Here is a 20,876-nt window from a genome sequence, read left to right as displayed (position 1 = left end):
CTGTAATTGTTTCCGGCTCTCGGATGCTAGCTTGGCCAGAATTTTGCGAATAGAACAAACAAATTTGCTTCATTAGTTTAATATCCCCCCCCCCCCCCGACTGCTCCACCTCCTGTGGTCCTCACCACCCACTCACAAAATCATCCACGCCAGCCAAGTGGCTGTCTGGACACCTGGATGTCCACATCATCTGCTCCACCTCCCCACTTCACATGGGAGCTTGGACAGTGATCCCCAGAGATACAGTGGAGCATCTCCACCTTGGGGGGGGGGGGAGACACGGTGGTGCGGCGGTAGAGTAGCTGCCTTACACCACCAGAGACCCGGTTCGATCCTGACTACGGGTGCTGTCTGCACGTAGTTTTGTGCGCTCTCCCCTGTGACTGCCTGCGTTTTCTCTGGGTGTTTTGGTTTCCTCCCACATTCCAGAGATGTACAGGATTGTAGGATAATTGACTTCAGTAAACATTGTAAATGGTCCCCGGTGCGTAGGACGAGGCTATTGTACCAATCTCTGGTCGGTGCGGGCTCGCTGGGTGGGTCGAAGGGCCTGTTTCCACACTATCTCTAAAGTATAAAGACTTAATTCCCCTTCTCGTTTCCACACTATCCTGTCTGCCCTCCACTGCCAGGGTGAGGCCACGTGCACAAAATGGAGGAACAGCACTGCAAGTTACCTTCGGGAGGCTTACAACCCAATGGTATGAACACTGAACTCTTAGTTTCAAGTAAACCCACTGAACTATGCTCATTCTTCCCCCAAACCCATCAACAACCACACCAGCCCAGTGTGCATACCTTTCCCCCATAACCCCTGTCACCATGTTATTTCTCACTCCTCCTTACGCCCACCTTCCATTCCTCACTTCGCCCAGTGGACCATCCCTCTTCTCCCCCCTCCCTTCCTGCCCGGTCTCCTTCCACCAATATCTCCCCCTCAAACATTACATTTCCCCCTCCTCTTCCTTCCTTCTCTGACACCCTTTTGCCTTCCCCTCACCTCCAGTCTTTGTTGCCACCTCCATCCACCTATCAATCTTCCCCGAAGATAGACACAAAAAAGCTGGAGAAACTCAGCTGGACAGGCAGCGTCTCTGGAGAGAAGGAATGGGTGACGTTTCGGAATCCGCCCCACCTCGCCTGTGTTCAACTACCACTTGCCAGGCTTTGCCCTGCCATTTCCTTGCTTTTCCAACGTTCTCCCCTCCACTCCATCAGTCTGTAGAAGGGTCCCAACACAAACAGTTGTCTGTCCATTTCGGTCCACAGATGCTGTCTGTCCAGTTATTCCTCCAGCACCTTGTTTTTAGCTGTAATCGTACCTTCCTTCATCCTTCATCCATGTTATGGCCAGTTATGGAGGCCATCTTGGCTTCTGTTGACTTCCCCTTTAACATGGAAGCGGAAAGGCATTTTGCTCAGGGAGTTCTGGGCTCTGAAATTGCCACCTTTCAGGCACGGTGTTAAATCCACCATCTGTGGCGCAGCGGTAGAGCGACTGCCTTACAGTGCCAGAGACCCGGGTTCAATCCTGACTAAGGGTGCTGTCTGTACAGAGTTTGTACGTTCTCCCCTTGACCTGAGTGGGTTGGCTCCGAGACTTCCTCCCACACTCTAAAGACGTACATGGTTTGTAGGTTAATTCGCTTGGTGTAAAACGTAAAATTGTCCCTAGTGCGTGTAGGATAGTGTTAATGTGCGGGGATCGCTGATCAGTGCGGACGCGGTGGGCCGAAGGGCCTGTTTCTGCACTTTATCTCTAAACTAAACTAAAATGTCAAGGGGCAAAGACTCGGAGTGGAGGGGCTCGGAGTGGAGGGGCAGGAAGGTAAACCTAGTGATCTCTCAATCAACACCTACAACAGATCATGCAATCTTCAACCAATTACCATCTGCATAACCTTGCTGTGTTCTAATTGAATACTGCATGCCTGCCTCTCTTCTCAAGTAGTTCCTTAAGATTGTGGATGACCACTTCCACCCTGGATCTCTGCCTTCTGCAGCGGCTGATGACAGGCACTCTGTGGCTGGGGGAGCGGGTCGGAGGGTTGAGAAGTCAAGCACTCTTCCTGCCCTTTATACTGGGCCTCCATGTGTTCCTGATGTATTGGCTTGAGGTTCACAACACCATCCTGATGCCTCTTCCCCACCCCGAGTGGGTCGTTGGCCAGGGATTCCCAGCTGACTGCATGGATGCTGCATCATTTCGAGCAGGAACCTTCTTGTTCATCTAGTCATTTCTTCTTGGGACAGAGCTTGGAACATCTCTTTTGGAAATCCACCATCGGCCAGGTGAATGATGTGGCCTGTGCAACTTGATGGATGAATGTAATTAAAACCCTAGTGCTAGAGATGCAACTCGGGCAAGCTTGCAAAGATGAGTAGCAAGGTTTTGTCGAGACAATATCTGGTGGTACTTCTCCAGTGCCATGAGATGCTTAGCGTAAGTCACCCAAGTTTCAGACGCATACAGGAGTTAGAGGGCATGACTGGGTACTGGGTTTTATTGTTAAATGTTCTTTTTCCTCAGACCACGAGAGATAAGCAAGTGAACTGAAGCTGATGCTGGAAGTATCTCTCAGATATGGGACCAAGTCCACATTGTCCAAACATTCACCCTGGACATTTACTATTGGGGATGAGTTGGTGGAGAAGCAGTCTCTTGCATACTTCAGTGAATGAGTTGACAGTGACTCAAATGTAATTGTCATCTGTGGATTCTGGATCGCCGCTCAATGCCGGAGGTAGATGCAAAACAACGAAGGCCATTGAACGAAAATATTAACTCTATTTCCTACCTCCACAGAAACTGCCTGACTTGTTGACTGTTTCCAATATTTTCTTTTATTGTTTCAGGTTTTTTTTCCATTTGCAATCTTTTTCTCTGTGATTTCCAGGTCCTGTGGGAAGCATGCTGGTGGTGTTGAAGATCGCAAAAGCCTTGCAAAGGCAGCTTTTCTCTGACGGGGCAGCAGAATATCCAGCACATCCAGACCCTCCTGGTCCTCCCCCCTGGTTCTTGGCTTCTTTACCAGAATACAAGGGGGCTGGTTTGAGGGGAATTTACTAGGAGATTGCCGCACGCATCAAGGGGAAATAAATGCCCTGCAGGCCGCTGAAGGGAGAAAACCAGCAGAAAATGTGTGACCCAAACAGGTGGTGGACGGACGTAACATAGGAGGTCCAACAGCCTGCTGGTGGCATGAATAAGTACAGATTCCTCACAGTTAACAGGGCAACCTGTGGCCAGACACCTAACGTTCCACCTCAATGAGAGTCAAGAACCGAGGTAACCCATCAGGGACAGACAGCGATCAGGAGGATTATTCCATAAACGCTCAAACATAACCCATCCTTGACGTGAGTGAACTTGATTCCGTTCCACTGCAAAATGGCCAACTTCAACTGGTCATCACCTTAATGACATGGAGCCAAAGTGGCCATTTGTCAACTGAAGAATAACAAGGTCTCAAGAGCAGACAACATCTCTTCTGAAGGAGAGAAACTTCACAAATTCATAACCTCGTCTCTCCATCCAGGAAGAGGATGACATGTCAGAGAACCTCAAAGATACTGTCGTTGTGACCATCCTCACTAAAAGGGACAAGCTAAATCGCAGTAGTTACAGGATGTTTTTCCTGCCTACTGGCACAGGAACATTCTTGCCAGGATCCTCCTCAATTGTCTCCTTCCAGAACTGTTCCCCACAGAGCAGTGTGGGTTCCACACATCTCGAGGCACAGTAGACGCGATCTTCACTGTGCATCAGACGACGCCGGCCTCGGGAGTCAAGATCGTCCCGTCAACGGAAGGCTCGAGGCCCCCGACCACGGGAGAACAAAGAAGGGGAAGAGGATTGAACTTTTTTTCGCCTTCCATCACAGTGAGGAATGCAGAGGAGTCACTGTGGTGGATGTTCATGCTAAAATGTGTTTTGTGTTTTCTGTTGCTTTTAATTGGTATGACTGTACGGCAAAACAAATTCCTCGAATGTTGCAAAACATGCTTGGCTGACAAAGTATGATTATGATTATGATGATGATGATCAAGTCCAGAAGTGCAGCCATCCAACTCACAAGACCACTTCTGACTCCACATAACATTTGAGCAGCCCTTCTCAAGCCTTGCTGCCTACAGAAACTCATCTCCATGTTCTTCATAACAGTGTCATTGTGACTTTAACCAATAGGTCCACAACAGGTGGTTCCAATCTCCAGCAGGGCAGTGTAATCACCCGACACCACAAGTAATGTCACTGGTAGACCACAAGGTATATGGATGATACCTATTTAATTCCAGCCATGTATTTTAGCAATGAGTATCTCACGTTAGTCAGACCTGGTCGTACCTCAACACCACCAACTCATGAGATGAGCACATCAGTTTTCTCTTCTCCTTTCTCCAATGTCAATGCCTTAGAATATAGAACACTGAGCAAGCAGTACAGGCCTCTCTGCCCACCACATATATACTGACCATGGTGTCAATCTATCTGATCCCATCTGTCTGCACCTGGACCCTATTCCTCTATTCCCTGCCTGTTCTTGTGTCCATTGCATCTGCACCGTCGGACTGCCGTGACAGAGGTGGGGGGAAGAACAATGGACAATTGGGGAGGGAGGGAGAACAAAGGACAATGGGGACCCAGTGTGGGTGAGCCGCTGGGGGGGGGGGGGGGGCGGGAGGGAACTAAAGGAGGAGCCGGCGTGCTTTGTAACTCTGTCAACACCGTAGGTGGCCGCTATTTGGATACATTGGGAATACAGTGAAGAATTTCACTGTGCCAAGTCACATGTGACAATAACGTAATCCATTCCATTCCATTCGACCACTTCCCTCGGTACCCAGCACTCTCAGAATAATATATTTGCCCCACAATTCTTCTTTATTTTGTCTTGTCCCCAGGGGGTATGGGGACAAGGCAGGAACGGGGTACTGATTGAGAATGATCAGCCATGATCACATTGTTGGCTCAAAGGGCCGAATGGGCTCCTCCTGCACCTATTGTCTATTGTCTATTGTCCATTTCAAACTCTTACCGTGAACCCATCTAGCTGCTCTAATGTTGCTGAGAGAAAGTGTTAGGAAAGGTTGTCAGGAAAGGTTTCTCTGAGATGTCACAAAAGCAAACTCATGGGTGCAAGAGGGAGCACTGGCTGGCAGAGGAGAGTGTTTTGGCTGAAGACAGGGTGCTTCAGCTCCACTGTTCAACTTAACTCCCAGCACGACGGGCTGAGGTGGAAACGCGGAGTTTTGCCCAATTTTCCTTTCTAACAATGGCTCCTAAAGCTATGCCAGACCTGGTTGGAAAGGTGTGTGGGTGGGTGCCTAACAAAGAGCATTACTCAGCTAATCATGCTGCAAAGAAATGCAAAGTAAAATGTGGCCATGAAATATGGTGGTGGCTGGTGTGATGGACAACAGGGCTTAATTCAGCAGCCCTTGAAGGGACCCTGTCAAGGAACCTCAAAGATATTATCATTTTTACCATCTTCAAGAAAGGGACAAACTATATCACAGAAATTTACAGGAGGTTGTGTAGACCACAAAAGGCTACAATGACAGAGGGGGGGGGGAGAGAGGGTAGGAGGAAGTAGGGTTGGGGGAGGCAGGAAGTGGGGAGGAAGAGAGAAAGAGACGATGTTAGAGACGTCAAATGTAAAGAGACACAGTCAAATCATTAATTTGATTGAAACAGTTAAAGCAACTGAGAATGAACATCACATTGACAAGACACTAGTTTGGGTTACTGCACTGTGTTAGTTTTTATGATCGAGAGGTAAGTTTTACTCCTTTTTCAGGGAGAGCCCTCTTAAAACATTCTATTTCCAAAGTGTCTTGGAAGAGCTGGCATCAGCAACAAAATGGTGACACATAGACCATTCTAATCACCATATTACTGTTTTGGTCACACTTCAAGGAAGTGATGGTGACTTGAAGATCTATATTTAACTCTTACCCAGCTAACTAAACAGGACCTCCGCACAGCTGTCAATACAAATGCAGTAAATAGACTCTCCGGGTTAGCACGATCATTGTACCAGACCAGATTTGCCTTCACCTGAATCATCATTTAGTTACCCTCTGCCCTTGAAGCAAAAAATTCTCACTGGATGACATTGAAAAAATATTCTTTACTAACAACCTCATTAAAAAAAACTCTTGGTGGCTCAGTGCATTTAAAAAGAGGATAGCCAACAAATTGACATTTTACGCTACAGTTAACGACAGATAAAACTACAGAGGTTTGTGATAAGCCCATTGTGGAATTGGACTGAACTACAATGGTGGACAGTATAATGGAATGCTGATAGAGCCCCAAAATCAAATACCGGAGCTCATCACAAAAGCAATGTATGCAACAAATCACGCCTTTCAAAAGAGTTTAAAGTGCCCCGTAATTGTCTGTTTGAAAGTACCAATAAAATATCACTTTTCAGCCTAACTACAATGACTGAATCCAGCCTGGGCCTGCTGTGTGTGTGTGCTCACCTTGGAGACTGTTAGCGTTGGCGCTGGTGCAGCTCGGGGGAGGGGAGGTCTGTGGCCTCACCACCGGAGCGAAGGCGCTTTTTTGTTTCACTGCAGACACCATATTGGCTGGCGAGAAGGAGAATATGCCAGAGGTACTGCTACAATTTGAAGGAAGGCTGGTGGAGGAGGCCATAGTAGGGCTGGACGGTACTACTGCAACAAGAAAGGAGGAAATATGTCAACCATTTGGGTGCCATATATATATTTTCTCATATATATATATATATATTGTATGCAAATATATCATATATATATATATATATATATGAATTTGTACAATTCATCAACCATTTTCAGGATGGTTCGCCAATCACTGTGCAAGACGTTTTAAGAGTCACTTTAAGATGTTGAAAGAATAAAAGTTTGACTTGAGCTGGGTGGTAGTAATGCTACAACTGAGTGGATTGCATGCCCATATTAGCGCCAACTACATTGGGGTCGAGAGTCAGATAGAGGCCAGACTGGGCAATGATGGTAGATTTTCTTCCATGGAGATGTTAGTGAGCCAGATGGGATTTTACAAATATCCACGAGTTTTGTTTTTTTCCCCTGTGGTCATCACTGGGATGAGATGTTGTTTCCAAATTCAAGAATGTCGGTAGAATTAAAATTCATGTGGATGGGGTTTGGACTCATGTTTTTACAGATTGCTAGCTCAGGCCTCTGGATTACTAGACCGGTAGGTTAACCGCGGTACCACCATCATACCCTGAGATCGATTGTTTACCATTGGGGAAACTTACCTGACAACATTGGTAACTTAACCCTTTCAAACCTCGACTTTGTTGATTAACATCATCTTTTAAAAGGAGTGCTTTTGAGCCAGAGCCATGGCAAATTTAGCATTTAGAAAATCAAAAGAAGCACCAGCAAAGATAAGGGATGGCGCTAGTTACAAAGCAAGGAGCAAGTCATTTAAAATGGAGGTGCATGGACATTTTTTTCTGGACAGTGGCGAATCTCTCAAAGGTCTAGCTGGAGGGTTAAGGAGGCTAGATCATTAGAAGTACCTAGGTTGAAGGTACATTATTTTTTTTGACAAATTGGGCTATTGAGAACAATGGGGAATTGGCACAGAAGAGGAGTTGAATCCAGGATAGATCAGCCAGGATCATACTGAATGGCGGAGAAGGCTTGAGGGCCTGGTGTCTTCCTCCTGTCCCTGTTTTCCCGAACTCCTGTCTTCTAAATTTATTTTCCATTTCTGTTGTGAAAGGTAGGAATGATGACAATAAATAGAGGTGATCGGGGGAGTGTGATGGCAGGTCTGGCCAATTCAAAAGTGAATGGCGTTCGTCTCACATCATGGTGTCATGACCTCAACAGGACCAGGCCCTTAACTTGCCTCTATTCCCATAACAACAGGGACACATTTTCCCTTTAACGGCTGATGGATTATTTTGTTAGAAGAGTAGCTCCCCAACAGTGCATGTTTAGTTTAGACATTTCCCCATCATCCTACCCCTCATGCCCCTTCTCTCCCCTGTACACTTGCCTGCAGTGTGTTCCTGAATCAACCTACGCACAGGCTCAGAACAAAAGTAATCAACTGATAAAAAATCGAGGTACGCAGCCACTAATAGGAAAATATCTTTAGCTAAGGTCACCTCATCTCCTTGTAATGTGAGCAGAGAGATGGTGGTTTAATCATTACTCGCGCAATTAATTTATTGATTTCATTAAGGAGGACGCCTTTGAGTTAGAGAACCAGACTGAAACGGTGTCAGATGGGGTAAACCTACTGCTAGTGGCCCTGGTCTCTCACCAACCTCCCTCTTCTTCAAAGAAGCACAACTCCCTTTCAGGCAGCCTGTGACATAGTTTTTTGGACTTCCACCAAATGATTGCAGATTCTATTGTAAAGTACAATCAAGCCCATGTCAACATGGAGGCAAAGATTGTATGATGGAAATCAGCTGCAGTGTCCATGCTTGGTCATTATAGGCTCTTTGTGAAACTGGAGCCTCAGGCAACACTAAGCTGACTTAGTGAAGGTTTAACAAAGTGTTAGGTTCCATATTGCTCTTCATCTATGGTACTTTGCATTTCCTTTGAGATTAGTTGACAATCGTGTCAAAGTGTTCAAAATGGGCCATAATCTTTGATTCATACATTTGAAGGGACACATGTGGAAGAACCAGTATCATTGTGTCTGTGATAGGGGCTAGACTTGCTAACATGTTTTATTTTTAACCACATTCATTCACCATTTCTTCTAAGGGAGAAATTGAGGGTTAACAAAAATCTACCCACAGTGCAGTATGCTGGAAGACAAGACACAAAATAACAAAACATCAAAGCTGACAATACAATGAAATGAAGACAGCTTCTGTGCATTCATTTAAATACGTGCCACGTTTCTGTAAGATGTGGAATCCAACCCTCAAGACTGCTGTTGCTCAAGATAGACACAAGGTGCTGGAGTAACTCAGCAGGACGGGCAGCATCTCAGGAGAGAAAGAATGGGTGACGTTTTGGGTTGAGACCCTTCTTCAGACTGCTGTTCCTCACATGGAATACAACCAGGTTTCTGTGATAGGCCATTCCCAGATTTAAGAGTGCTCCATTATCTTCTGGAAAATTAACTACTACTTGAAACAAAGCTTCAGCATTTCATCGTAACCTGTCATGTGTAAGAAAGAACTGCAGATGCTGGTTTAAATCGAAGGTAGACACAAAATGCTGGAGTAACTCAGCGGGACAGGCAGCATCTCTGGAGAGAAGGAATGGAGAGAACCTGTCATGTGTTGTCTCTCTCAAGATGGCTGCAGGTGTTGGAAGAGCTCAGTTATAACGTTCCGGCCATTGATGGGTCTGAGAAAGGCTTGAAAATTCAGCTATTCCTTCCCTCTCTATCTTTGCCATCCATACATCTATTCAATGCAATAGACAATAGACAATAGGTGCAGGAGGAGGCCATTCAGCCCTTCAAGCCAGCACCGCCATTCAATGCGATCATGGCTGATCACTCTCAATCAGTACCCCGTTCCTGCCTTCTCCCCATACCCCCTCACTCCGCTATCCTTAAGAGCTCTATCCAGCTCTCTGTTGAAAGCATCCAACGAACTGGCCTCCACTGCCTTCTGAGGCAGAGAATTCCACACCTTCACCACTCTCTGACTGAAAAAGTTCTTCCTCATCTCCGTTCTAAATGGCCTACCCCTTATTCTTAAACCGTGGCCCCTTGTTCTGGACTCCCCCAACATTGGGAACATGTTTCCTGCCTCTAATGTGTCCAATCCCCTAATTATCTTATATGTTTCAATAAGATCCCCCCTCATCCTTCTAAATTCCAGTGTATGCAAGCCTAATTGCTCCAGCCTTTCAACATACGACAGTCCCGCCATTCCGGGAATTAACCTAGTGTTATGTGGCAATGTCCCTCGATCTGGCCTATTTCTGCATTTGTCTTTCCTCCCGTAGAGAAACTAGGAAACAGTGAACTCGTACTTCACCCGAGCTTGTCCTGTCCTTATCGGATATTTACTCCTGCACATTTTCAGTTGGGAGAGGGAATGTATTCCTCTGCGTTACCCAATGTATTACCCAACCACTAGTCATTAACTGGGGCCCCGAAGCAAACGGTCAGAGCCCGATCGCTGCTTGCTAGAGGTGAGTAAGGTCACCCCAGAGTAGGAAGTAAATACCTTCAATGATCTCATAACCCAACACTGCAGAACCTTCATCTCGTTAGCCCTTGATTTCAGAATGATCAGAATTATCATTGTATTATCAGGATATCGCATATTAATGGGAATTGTGAAAAAAAACAGCCAGGAACAGACCATTCAACACTTCAAATCTGCTCTGTCAATCCACGCAATCATTGCTGGTCCTTTATCCCAATACTCTATTTTATTTCTCTCCTGCACTCCTTGAAGCCTTTTGTGCCCAGAATTCTATCTAACCTCTTCTTAAATATACTCAACAAGTTGGCTTCCTTTGCCTTCTATGGTAGACATTTACATAGGTCCATAACCTGCTGGCAAAACAAAATCTCTTATCCCCCCCCCCCCCCCCGTGTCCGAGACTGTGATCCCTGTTACTAATGACTAATGGGTCTACTGAAAGACCAATTATAAAGCAATGGGACCAGGGACGAAAATTGCCTTTGAGCCCCATTCATACATGAAAATAGTTTCTATGTGTCTATGATGTGGATGCTTGGAAGTTCCCAGGAGTCGGCCTGTAGGACTATTAACGATGCTTCCCAACAGAAAATCCTATGTGTGAAGTTTGGCCTCATCCTGTTTTCCACCAAACCCAGAGCCTTTGTTTGAGCAGCAAAACCCATTGGACATTTTCCCTTCTTTAAGGAATCTGGCAGAGGAGAATCGTTCCTTGGCATTTCTACTGATCTTCTGACATTATTCCATCTATTCAGCGAAATCATCTCGGAAGTTCCCAGGGATCATCCCTGGTCCATCATTGTTGAAGGAGCCACCTTGCTTCTACTGCTCAGTTACTCTCTGCCAGGGACAATCTGAAATAAACCAGGACTTACTCATGCGGCTCCCATTGACTGTGTGGTTCATTATACACCAGGCCATCATTTGGTGAGACATTAAAAGTGGTGAAATAGAGATTCCTACATGAAATTCAAACGCAAAGCCTGGATAGCGTTGAGGTTCCCTGCATTTGATACGCCTTTAAAGAATGATGCGTCATGTAGTCAGGTATCCCTATTTGTTTACAAAACTCCAAAGGAAAGTGTTCCTAACATTGAGAGTCAATGAATCCTCGCTGATGATTAACACTCTCTTGACAGATATTCTGCCGTACCTCTGAAAGCTTTAGCATGGCCTGCCAGACGCTATTCCGAAATTCTTTTTTTTTTGGGGGGTCCCCAACTCTTGCATAAAGTGAAGTAGGTCAGAGGTTGAAAAGGGCAAATCATTTTGATTGAGAAGTATCAGAGCAAGAGTCTGAATATTGGCACCTGATTCAATAATTATGTGGGAACCAATCTTTTCCTTTCAAAAAAGCTTGTAAATATTGTATTTGACTTAATAAAAATAATTTTCTCTTAATTCTCTTTTGAGTAAAATTGGCTGCTTTGTTATGAATTCTCATATATTTACTGGGAATATCCTGGGTTTTTCTACCAATCATCTGACAGACCTGTACTGCCCAATTGAGAGAAATCCCAAAGGAAATTTTCAGCAATTGTCCCGGCATATGATTACTTCAAGAATAATCTGTATGTAACTTCCAATGATGTGTAAATGTAAGTCTGGCCCTGAAATCAATTATAGCTTAATTACCTCCTCCCTGGAGTCAGATAAATACACCAGGAAATGACTGGCTTCCTTTCTCTATTTTTGTTCTGCATCTGTAACAAAGCATGATGCCTAGAATGTGACATACTCAAAGCCAATGGGCTTTCCAGTGGATAATCTTACACTGAGAACTGGGCCCACTTTGGAAACCATTTGACCTTTCTTGACTGTACAAATACTAGTTCCACCAACATCCCACATGGAGAGTGTAACTGAGATCTTGCACGGTACACTATTCGGCAAAACACTACTCTGAAAATGTAAGGTTGAACCTTGCTTCTATAGTCGAGCAGAATAATTGTACATTAAATTGGCCCAGATCAAAGACAACGCAGTTTGAGTAGGGAAAGAAGTGAAGCATTGACTTGAACTCAGCAACTTGTAATGCTAATATTCCCAAGAGATTAGCGAGATCTGATATAGTACCAACAGTAAACGTTATTAAGGTCCGATGCCAAAACCTTTTTACTTACTGGCATATGGCGAATTGGCAGCAGACCCATTGAGAAAACCGGGAGAACTTCCGAGGTTGGACATCCCCGCATTGCCATATCCATTCATACTCGTTGTCACAGAATTGTAGTTTGTTTGCTGTGGAGTGGAGCTCGGCACATATCCATGAGGAGACACACTGCTTGTGTTGCGAGTGAAACCTATGTTGAAAGAAGGACATTTGCACATAAGGTCATAAGGAATAGGAATAGAATTAGGCCATTTGGCCCATCGTGTCTACTCCGCCATTCAATCATGGCTGATCCATCTCTCTCTCCTAACCCCATTCTCCTGCCTTCGTACCCTGTCACCCGTACTAATCAAGAATCTATCTATCTCTGCCTTCAAAATATCCATTGACTTGGCCTCCACTGCCTTCTGCGGCAAAGAATTCCACAGATTCACCACCCTCTGACTAATGAAATTTGTCTTCATCTCCTTCCTAAAAGAACGTCCTCTAATCTCTCTTCCTCTCATGGTTGCAAAGCACAATGGACCAAACCTCCACATTCTCATTGCCCATTAAAAAAGCTTATTTCAAAGATCTAACAGCTAAATCGCAATTGACTGATAAATTGACTGACCAATTCAGGAGAGAGGGAATGGGTGACGTTTCAGGTCGAGACCCTTCTTCCCCTGACATCAGTCTGAAGAAGGGTCTCGACCCGAAACGTCACCCATTCCCTCTCTCCTGAGATGCTGCCTGACCTGCTGAGTTACTCCAGCATTTTGTGAATAAATACCTTCGATTTGTACCAGCATCTGCAGTCATTTTCTTACAATTGACTGCCCAATGTCACTTTGGGTTGGGGTGTTGAAGAAGAGAGTGCGGGAAATGGTGATGCACAGGGCCTCTAAAGGAAACCCTTTAAAGCACTTAAAACTGCAAGGAAATGTAGTTCAGCCATCGATAACAAGAGAAGGTAATATTAGATCATACAACATATAATGTGGTCAGGAAAAGTAGGGGAGGTGAAGAAGAAAGAAGGTGATGCCAACTACTGGATCCCATTCCCAAGACCCTATTAAAATAAACATATGTGTGGAAAGAGGAAAGTTGTAAAAGATAAAATGGATGGTACCTCTGTTATTATTAGAGTAGAACAAATGGGCCATGGTCTGCATTAATCAATGGTGTGCAATAAACTATTAGGATGACAAGTTGCACTTGTATTCAAATTCTAAAAACAGCACTGTTTATGAGAAGAAAATGAAGAAGTGTGTGAGCCTTCAGAGCCAACAGAGACACAAGGTGTTGGGGGAAGGCAGCTAAGGTATGCTAACTGGGGATTTAGTTGCAAAGACTGTTTTCCATCTTGGAGTCTGTGCTTTGTAGTTGAAATCTATCATTTGTTTATTCACACTAAGGAAAATGACTAGAGTGGAAGAGTTAGGGGAGAGAGCAGTTAATGTAAACCACAGTGTAGTCACATCGTGTAATTACAGAGTGATAGCAGCATGCCAGTGGCAAGGAAGGAGTAATTTCTCAGTGCTTAGCTACAGCAGACTTGTGAAATATCACCTAATATACCATGTTAGGCGCTGATCAATCTCCTCTTTGGACTTTAGTGAATCCTGACTTTTCACCGATCTTTCAGATAAACATTTCAAGTATCCTCAAATCTGGCTTGGAATTTGTTTTCTGTGTTGCCTTGATCTAAAATCTTCCAACATCCAGCTGCAATCCTTTTGTGATTGGTCATAAGGCAAAATGACAATCACATAATCTTCAAAACGAATATACAATTCAGCATAATTTTTTTACCGATCCATTGTTTTCACAGCGTCGTACTGCACAGAAATGAAACCTTCAGACCACCATGTCCATGCCAATCTTTTTTGTCCATCAATAAAAAAAAACATTTGCCCGCATATTAGCTCCATATCCTTCAATGCTTTGCCTATTCAAATGTCTGTCCAGATGCCTCTTAAACATTGAGATGATATCTGACTTCACCACCTCATCTGACAACTCTTTCCAGATATCAACCGCTCTCTGTAGGAAACATCCACCTCAGATCCCTTCTATAACCCCTTCCCTTCACCTTAAACCAGTGGCCTTTAGTTTTTGAAGCCCCTGCCATGGGGGGGGAAAAAAAATCTGACTATTTATCTGTGTAAGAAATTGCAGCGAATTGTGGACAAAGCCCAGACCATCACACAAACCAACCATTCCTTCTCTCCCAAAATGCTGCCTGACCCGCTGAGTTACTCCAGCATTTTGTGTCCACACAAACCAACCTCCCTTCTGTTGACTCCATTTATACCTCACGCTGTCTCGGCAAGGCCAGCAGCACAATCAAGGACGGGTCGCACCTTGGCTTGACTGTGATCATGTTTTGTCTTTCTGCTGACTGGTTAGCGCATGACAAAAGCCTTTCACTGTACCTCGGTACATGTGATAAGAAACAACTAAACTCAGCCTCTTGTAATGTCAAGGTCCATCTTCCCCCTGAACTAAGGTCCTTATGATCCAAGCAACATACTTTCCTGAAATCTTTTTTCCTCATAAGATCTTGGATAATTCATCATTCCATTCTTACCTTGTTAGGAAAGCCTGAGGCATGGAAGCCTCGACATAACAAGTACCTACTAAGAATCAGTGACGGAGTAATAACGTCACAAATCAGCCTGAGCTTCTGGGGGGACATTCCTAATAGCACCAAGGCTGGAGCCCATCAATCAGATGAATTGTCGTATCTCCCTAATCTTATTTGCTGCAAAAATAAGTGGACAGAGAAATCTTGCAGGTGGGTCTCAGGTTTGCTGATCAAGTGCTAAGCGAACTGGCCCACAGGTCATTGATCTCTCCTTCCTCTCCACAAATACTACCTGACTATCTGAGTGTTTCCAGCATTTTCTGTTTCTTAATACACAGAGCGGTTCTGGGTTGCCGTATCATTTACTCTTTGAGATGTGGTCAAGTATTTGGCCTCTAATCCAAAGTCTGAGGAAGGGGGCCAACTCCAAGAGTTGTGGCCTCCTCTTTGAATTGACCACCAGCTTTGTTTAACCATGGTTTTCATTCACAGTCTGGATGCCTTCCCTCTCAGGCTGACTCCCTGCACTGAGATGTATCTCAGTTGGGCTGGCCATGAGCTGAGACCCACGGCTTTGCCCGCACCCGTGTTTAGAGGCTCAAATAGGCCTGTACTGTATTCAGGTGCATCCCCATTATAGGGAATGATGAAAACACTTTGTGATTAGATTCTCTGCTGATCTAAAAATCTTGTTTGAGGATGCGTAGGAGCGTACTGCAGATGCTGGCTTACACCGAAGATATACACAAAATGCTAGAGTGACTCAATGGGTCAGGCAGCATCTGAAGTCTGAAGAAGGGTCTCGACCCGAAACGTCACCCATTCCTTCTATCCAGAGATGCTGCCTGTCCTGCTGAGTTACTCCAGCATTTTGTGTCTATCTTCTTGTTTTGAGGATGGATGCCCACAAGATTTTTTTTAAGAATCAGGAAAAGTGGTGGAGGATATAGGTCATAAGTTGTTACTCAGGTAAATTGAAAGTGAAAATCACCCAAAAATCGCCTTTATCTTGAGCACCAGTAAACCTCAGGGAAATAATCATGAGGCTAAAGGTCCATTAAGCTAAATGGCAACCCGCAATCATTTACAGGTACACGGTTCATAGACACCACGATCAAAGCCTTCATTAGCTCTTCCACAATTAATGCACATTTTTACAAAACCTTGTCCGATTAGAAAAATCTGTTTATAGAATTTACCAATAGATGATGAGTTACAAACCATTCACAGCTAAAATCATATCAGAGCAATCCAATACCGTGATGTCATTGAGCACCAGTATTTATAACGTCTGTAAATCTAACAAATTCATTTTACACATCATATTCAGTAATTCCATGATTTAGGGTTTGTCAATGAATACATTTTCAGCCCAACACATTTTTCAATGAAACATATAACGTGGGTAAATGGTGTCCTGAAATAAGCGTGACGTATTTAATTTAGCCTTTTCAATTTATGAAATTTTACATCGCAAATCATTTTTCAGGAACACATCCCTTTTGCAGTTTGTGGAATGTTGCCTAGCGATCAATATGTGCTGTTTATAAATTGCACAATTTACTTGCATAGTACATTACAATAATTTTGTGAATGGCTGTGTTATTCATTCACGGAGATGGGCTTCGCAAGTTCAGCCAGTATTTAATTGACCATCTCTAACTGCCCGTCAGGAAATGGCAGAGAGGATCCTTCTTAGCTGTTGCAGTCCTTGATGTGCGTGTGTGTGTCCACTCTGATGTTAGTCATAGAGTCAGAGTAATACAGCACGGAGACAGGCCCTTTGGCCCAACCTCCCCATGCTGACCAAGACGCCCCATCTCTGCTAGTCCCACCTGCCTGTGTTTCACCCATATCCCCCTTCCCTATCCGTGTAACTGAAAACTGTAATGCCCAGGTTCAGGAGCAGCTTCTTACCTGCAATCATCAGGCTACTAAAAACAACAACCTACAAACTGGCTCCGAACCATATAAACTTTAGGACATTATTTTTTACTTCACACAACAACTGTCCATTTATTTGTCTGCTTTTTTAATATACAAACTCTTTTTTGTTGTTTAGATTTAGATTTTAAAGATACAGCGCGGAAACAGGCCCTTCGGCCCACCGAGTGCGAGCCGCCCAGCGATCCCCGCACACTAACACTATCCTACACACACTAGGGACAATTTTTTACATTTTACCCAGTCAATTAACCTACATACCTGTACGTCTTTGGAGTGTGGGAGGAAACCGAAGATCTCGGAGAAAACCCACGCAGGTCACGGGGAGAACGTACAAACCCCATTATGGGTTTTACAGAGTACTATGTTTACATATCTGTTGTGCTGTTGCAAGTAAGAATCTCATTGTCCCGTTTTGGGACATATGACACTAAAAACACTCTTGACTCCTGACTGCCTGTCCAAATGTCTTTTAAATGCTGTTATAATACCTGCCTCAATGACCTCAAACCTTAAACATACGACCTCTGGTTCTTGATTCCCCGACCAAGGGTAAGAGACACTCTGCATTCACTCGATCTATTCCCCTCAGATTTTATACACATCCATAAGATCCCCCCCTATACTCCTGCGCTCCAAGGAATAAAGTCCTAGCCTGCTCCCCCTCCCCCTTTAGCTCAGGCCCTCAGGTCCTGGCATCATCCTCGCAAGTCTTCTCTGCATTCTTTCCGGCTTAGCAACCTCCTCCCTGTAGCAGGGTGAACAAAACTGAACGCAATACTCCAAATGCGACCTCGCCAACATCGTGTGTACAACTGTACCAGAACATCCCATCTTCTATAATCAATACCCTAACTGATGAAGGCCAATGTACCATCTTCTTGGTATCATCACAATGCTGTTGGGATGACACCAGGTGACAATGTGTGTACATTGCGTGTACATGGAATGGTTATTTTAGTGTGTATTTCGAATGGTAATTTGAAGTGCACAATCCTATTGGGATGGCAATGGGTGTACATGGAATGATTATTTTAGCGTGTACTTCGAATGGAATGCACTTCAGTACATTCAGTAAGCTGCATATCTTATACGACTACTCTTAAATGACCTACAAAGATTTACACAGGAGTTGTGGGACCGAGGGAGGCGGCAGATAGGAAGCTGTTCAACACCAGCAGTGTTGATTCCATGAACCAAGCCTTACCCTGATTGGCAGCTTGCGAAGATTCAGACACATTGACAGCCAGTTGGCCGCTGAAGGAATTGACTCCCATCATCCCTGCGTGGACAGATGTGTTGCTGAGAGCTGGGAGCTGGTTGTGGTTGCGGGGAACACTGTACAGGGCCTCTGCAATGTCAGCTGCTCGCTTCAGGATAATTTCCTAACAGGCAGGTCAAAGAAAAAGATCATCAATCACCACAAACCGATCGCAAATGTTGACTGAAGTTAGAAAGACATGGTTAAAATGGCAATACAACATTGTGTGTACGAATTGGGCAGTGAGAAAGGTGTAGCGGTAGGGTTGCTGCCTTACACTGCCTTACAGTGCCGGAGACCGGGGTTCGATCCCAACGTCTGTACGGAGTCTGTACGTTCTCCCCGTGACCGCGTGGGTTTTCTCTGAGATCTGTTTCCTCCCACACTCCAAAGACATGCAGGTATGTAGGTTAATTGGCTTGGTGTATGTGTAAATTGTCCCCAGAGTGTGTCGGATAGTGTTAGTGTGTGGGGACCGCTGGTCAGAGCGGACTCGGTGGGACGAAGGGCCCGTTTCTGTGCTATATCACTAAAATCTAAATTCTAATTTCTTTATCGTCAACTCTTACTCTTGTATCTGTTTTAGCCCAGTTTGAGGAAAGCAAAGGAGAAGATTAACCCAGTGGTACGAATATTGATTTCTCTAACTTCGAGTAACCCCTGCATCCCCTCTCTCTCCATCCATCACCCACGCAAGTCGTATCAGCTTCAAAGTCGTCTTGTTGCGTCTCATTGTCTGTACTCATTATCACCTCGCCCACAGCTAACAATGGCTTGCTTCCTTTACCACCGTTACTTTTTTGCATATCTTTCATTCATTTGTTCCATATCTCTCTACATCACCGTCTTTATCTCTCATTTCCCTCTCCCCTGAGTCTGAAGAAGGGTCTCGACCCGAAACCTCACCTATTCCTTCTCTCCAGAGATGCTGTCTGACCCGCTGAGTTACTCCAGCTTTTTGTGTCTATCTTCGGGAAGATTTAGTAACCCATTTCCCCTCCCCAAAGCTATCCTACGATAGGTGAGTGAGGAATCGGAGAGGATAAAGGATCTGAAAAGGAACAACCTGCCATCTCCTTTATTAATATTAATAATATTAATAATCCTTTATTCCTCCCACAATGGGGAAATTTGCAGGGTTACAGCAGCAAAGTGGATAGCAAAAATAAATAAGCATTCATTAAAAAATAAAATAACGGTAATTATCTTTATTTACCGGTCTACTGGGAGCAGTGCTGGTTGTGCAGTCTCACAGCAGCGGGAAGGAAGGACCTCCTATATCTCTCCTTCACGCACTTGGGGTGAAGGAGTCTGTCACTGAAGGAGCTACTCAGTGCAGTCACAGTGCCCTGCATGGGGTGGGAGTCGTTGTCCAGCAGCGATGTTAGCTTTGCCATCATCCTCCTCTCTCCCACCGCCTGCACTGAGTCGAGGGGGCAACCCAGGACAGAGCAGGCCTTATTGACCAGTTTATCGAGTCTCAGCAGTCAGCAGTCGAGATGCTGCTGCTCCAGCAGACCACTCCATAGAAAATGGCCAATGCCAGCACCGTGTCGAAGAAGGATGGAATCAATTAATCAAAATGATTAATGGAATCATTTTGTCACATATCATTTGGATAAAGACTGTGCCCACCATAAGCTGAAGTGACTCTTGGTCCTACCTCAGCCTTCCTTCCCCATAGGGTTCACTCTAGTGGTGGGACCCTTCAAAGTCGTCCTACGATTGGATTCAACAGGGGTTACAAGAAACTTACATTGTCTGTTTAGATTTTTTTTTAGAGATACAGCGCGGAAACAGGCCCTTCGGCCCACCGGGTCCGCGCCGCCCAGCGATCCACGCACACTAATACTATCCTACACACACTAGGGACAATTTTTACATTTGCCCTGCCAATTAACCTACATACCTGCACGTCTTTGGAGTGTGCGAGGAAACCGAAGATCTCGGAGAAAACCCTCGCAGGTCACGGGGAGAACGTACAAACTCTGTACATTCGCTGTAAGGCAGCAACTCTACCGCTGCAAAACCGTGCCGCCCACAATTTATGTTGTGCCACCATAGGTCTTGCCTCCTGCTCCCTATTGATCTTGAAACAATGACTGGGTTGAGAGTACAGAGGGATCATGGAGTGCAAGTCCATAGATCCCTGAATGTGGCATCACAAATAAGCCGAGTGGGAAAGAAGGCGTATGGTATGTTTGCTCTCATCATCCAGCCTTCGAGTATAAGAGCCCGGTAGTCACGTTGCAGCCTTACAAAACCTTGGTTCAGCCGCATCTGAAGTATTGCGTGTAGTTCTAGTCACCCCGTGACTGGGTAAGGAGGCTTTGGAGAAGGTGGAGTAGATGTTTACCAGAATGCTGCCTAGATTAAAGGATATCAGCTAAAAGAAAAGTTGGGAGAAACGTGGATTGTTTTCTCTGGAGTGTCGGAGATTGACGGGAGGCCCGGCAGAAGTATACAAAAAGGATGAGAGGCATAGATAAGCTAGACTGTCAGAACCTTTTTTCCAGGATGGAAATGTCAAAGCCTGAAGGGTAAAACTCTGAGGCGAGTGGAACGAAGTTTAAAGTAGATTTGTGGGGCAAGATTTTACACAGAGACTGGTGGGTGCCTGGAAGATGCTGCCAGAGGTGGTGGTGGAAACAGGTACGAATATGCCCTTTCAAAGACATTTAGATGGGCACGTGGATATATGAGAAATGGAGGGTTGTGGATCGCATGTAGGCAGAGGACATTAGTTTAACTTAGCATCATGTTTGGCACAGGCATTGCAGGCTGGAGCGATGGTTCCGATGCTGTGTTCTATGATGTTCGTGAGCC

General features: G+C 45.0%; 1 protein-coding gene across 1 annotated transcript in view; it reads right to left on the bottom strand.

Annotated features, from left to right (window-relative positions):
- The window catches only part of LOC144599784 (transcription factor COE1-like), a 164,639-nt gene that overhangs the window by 9,887 nt on the left and 133,876 nt on the right, over positions 1-20,876 (bottom strand). The window contains exons 5-7 of the mRNA XM_078411020.1: positions 17,997-18,174; positions 12,287-12,466; positions 6,493-6,687 (exon numbers count right to left, since the gene is read on the bottom strand). Coding sequence (XP_078267146.1) covers positions 6,493-6,687; positions 12,287-12,466; positions 17,997-18,174 — 553 coding nt within the window. The remainder of the gene's footprint in view (positions 1-6,492; positions 6,688-12,286; positions 12,467-17,996; positions 18,175-20,876) is intronic.

Source organism: Rhinoraja longicauda, chromosome 14, assembly GCF_053455715.1.
Source record: "Rhinoraja longicauda isolate Sanriku21f chromosome 14, sRhiLon1.1, whole genome shotgun sequence".
Lineage (NCBI taxonomy): Eukaryota > Metazoa > Chordata > Chondrichthyes > Rajiformes > Arhynchobatidae > Rhinoraja > Rhinoraja longicauda.
The sequence above is the reverse complement of the archived record's forward strand: the minus strand, read 5'-3'. Positions and strand labels throughout refer to the sequence as shown.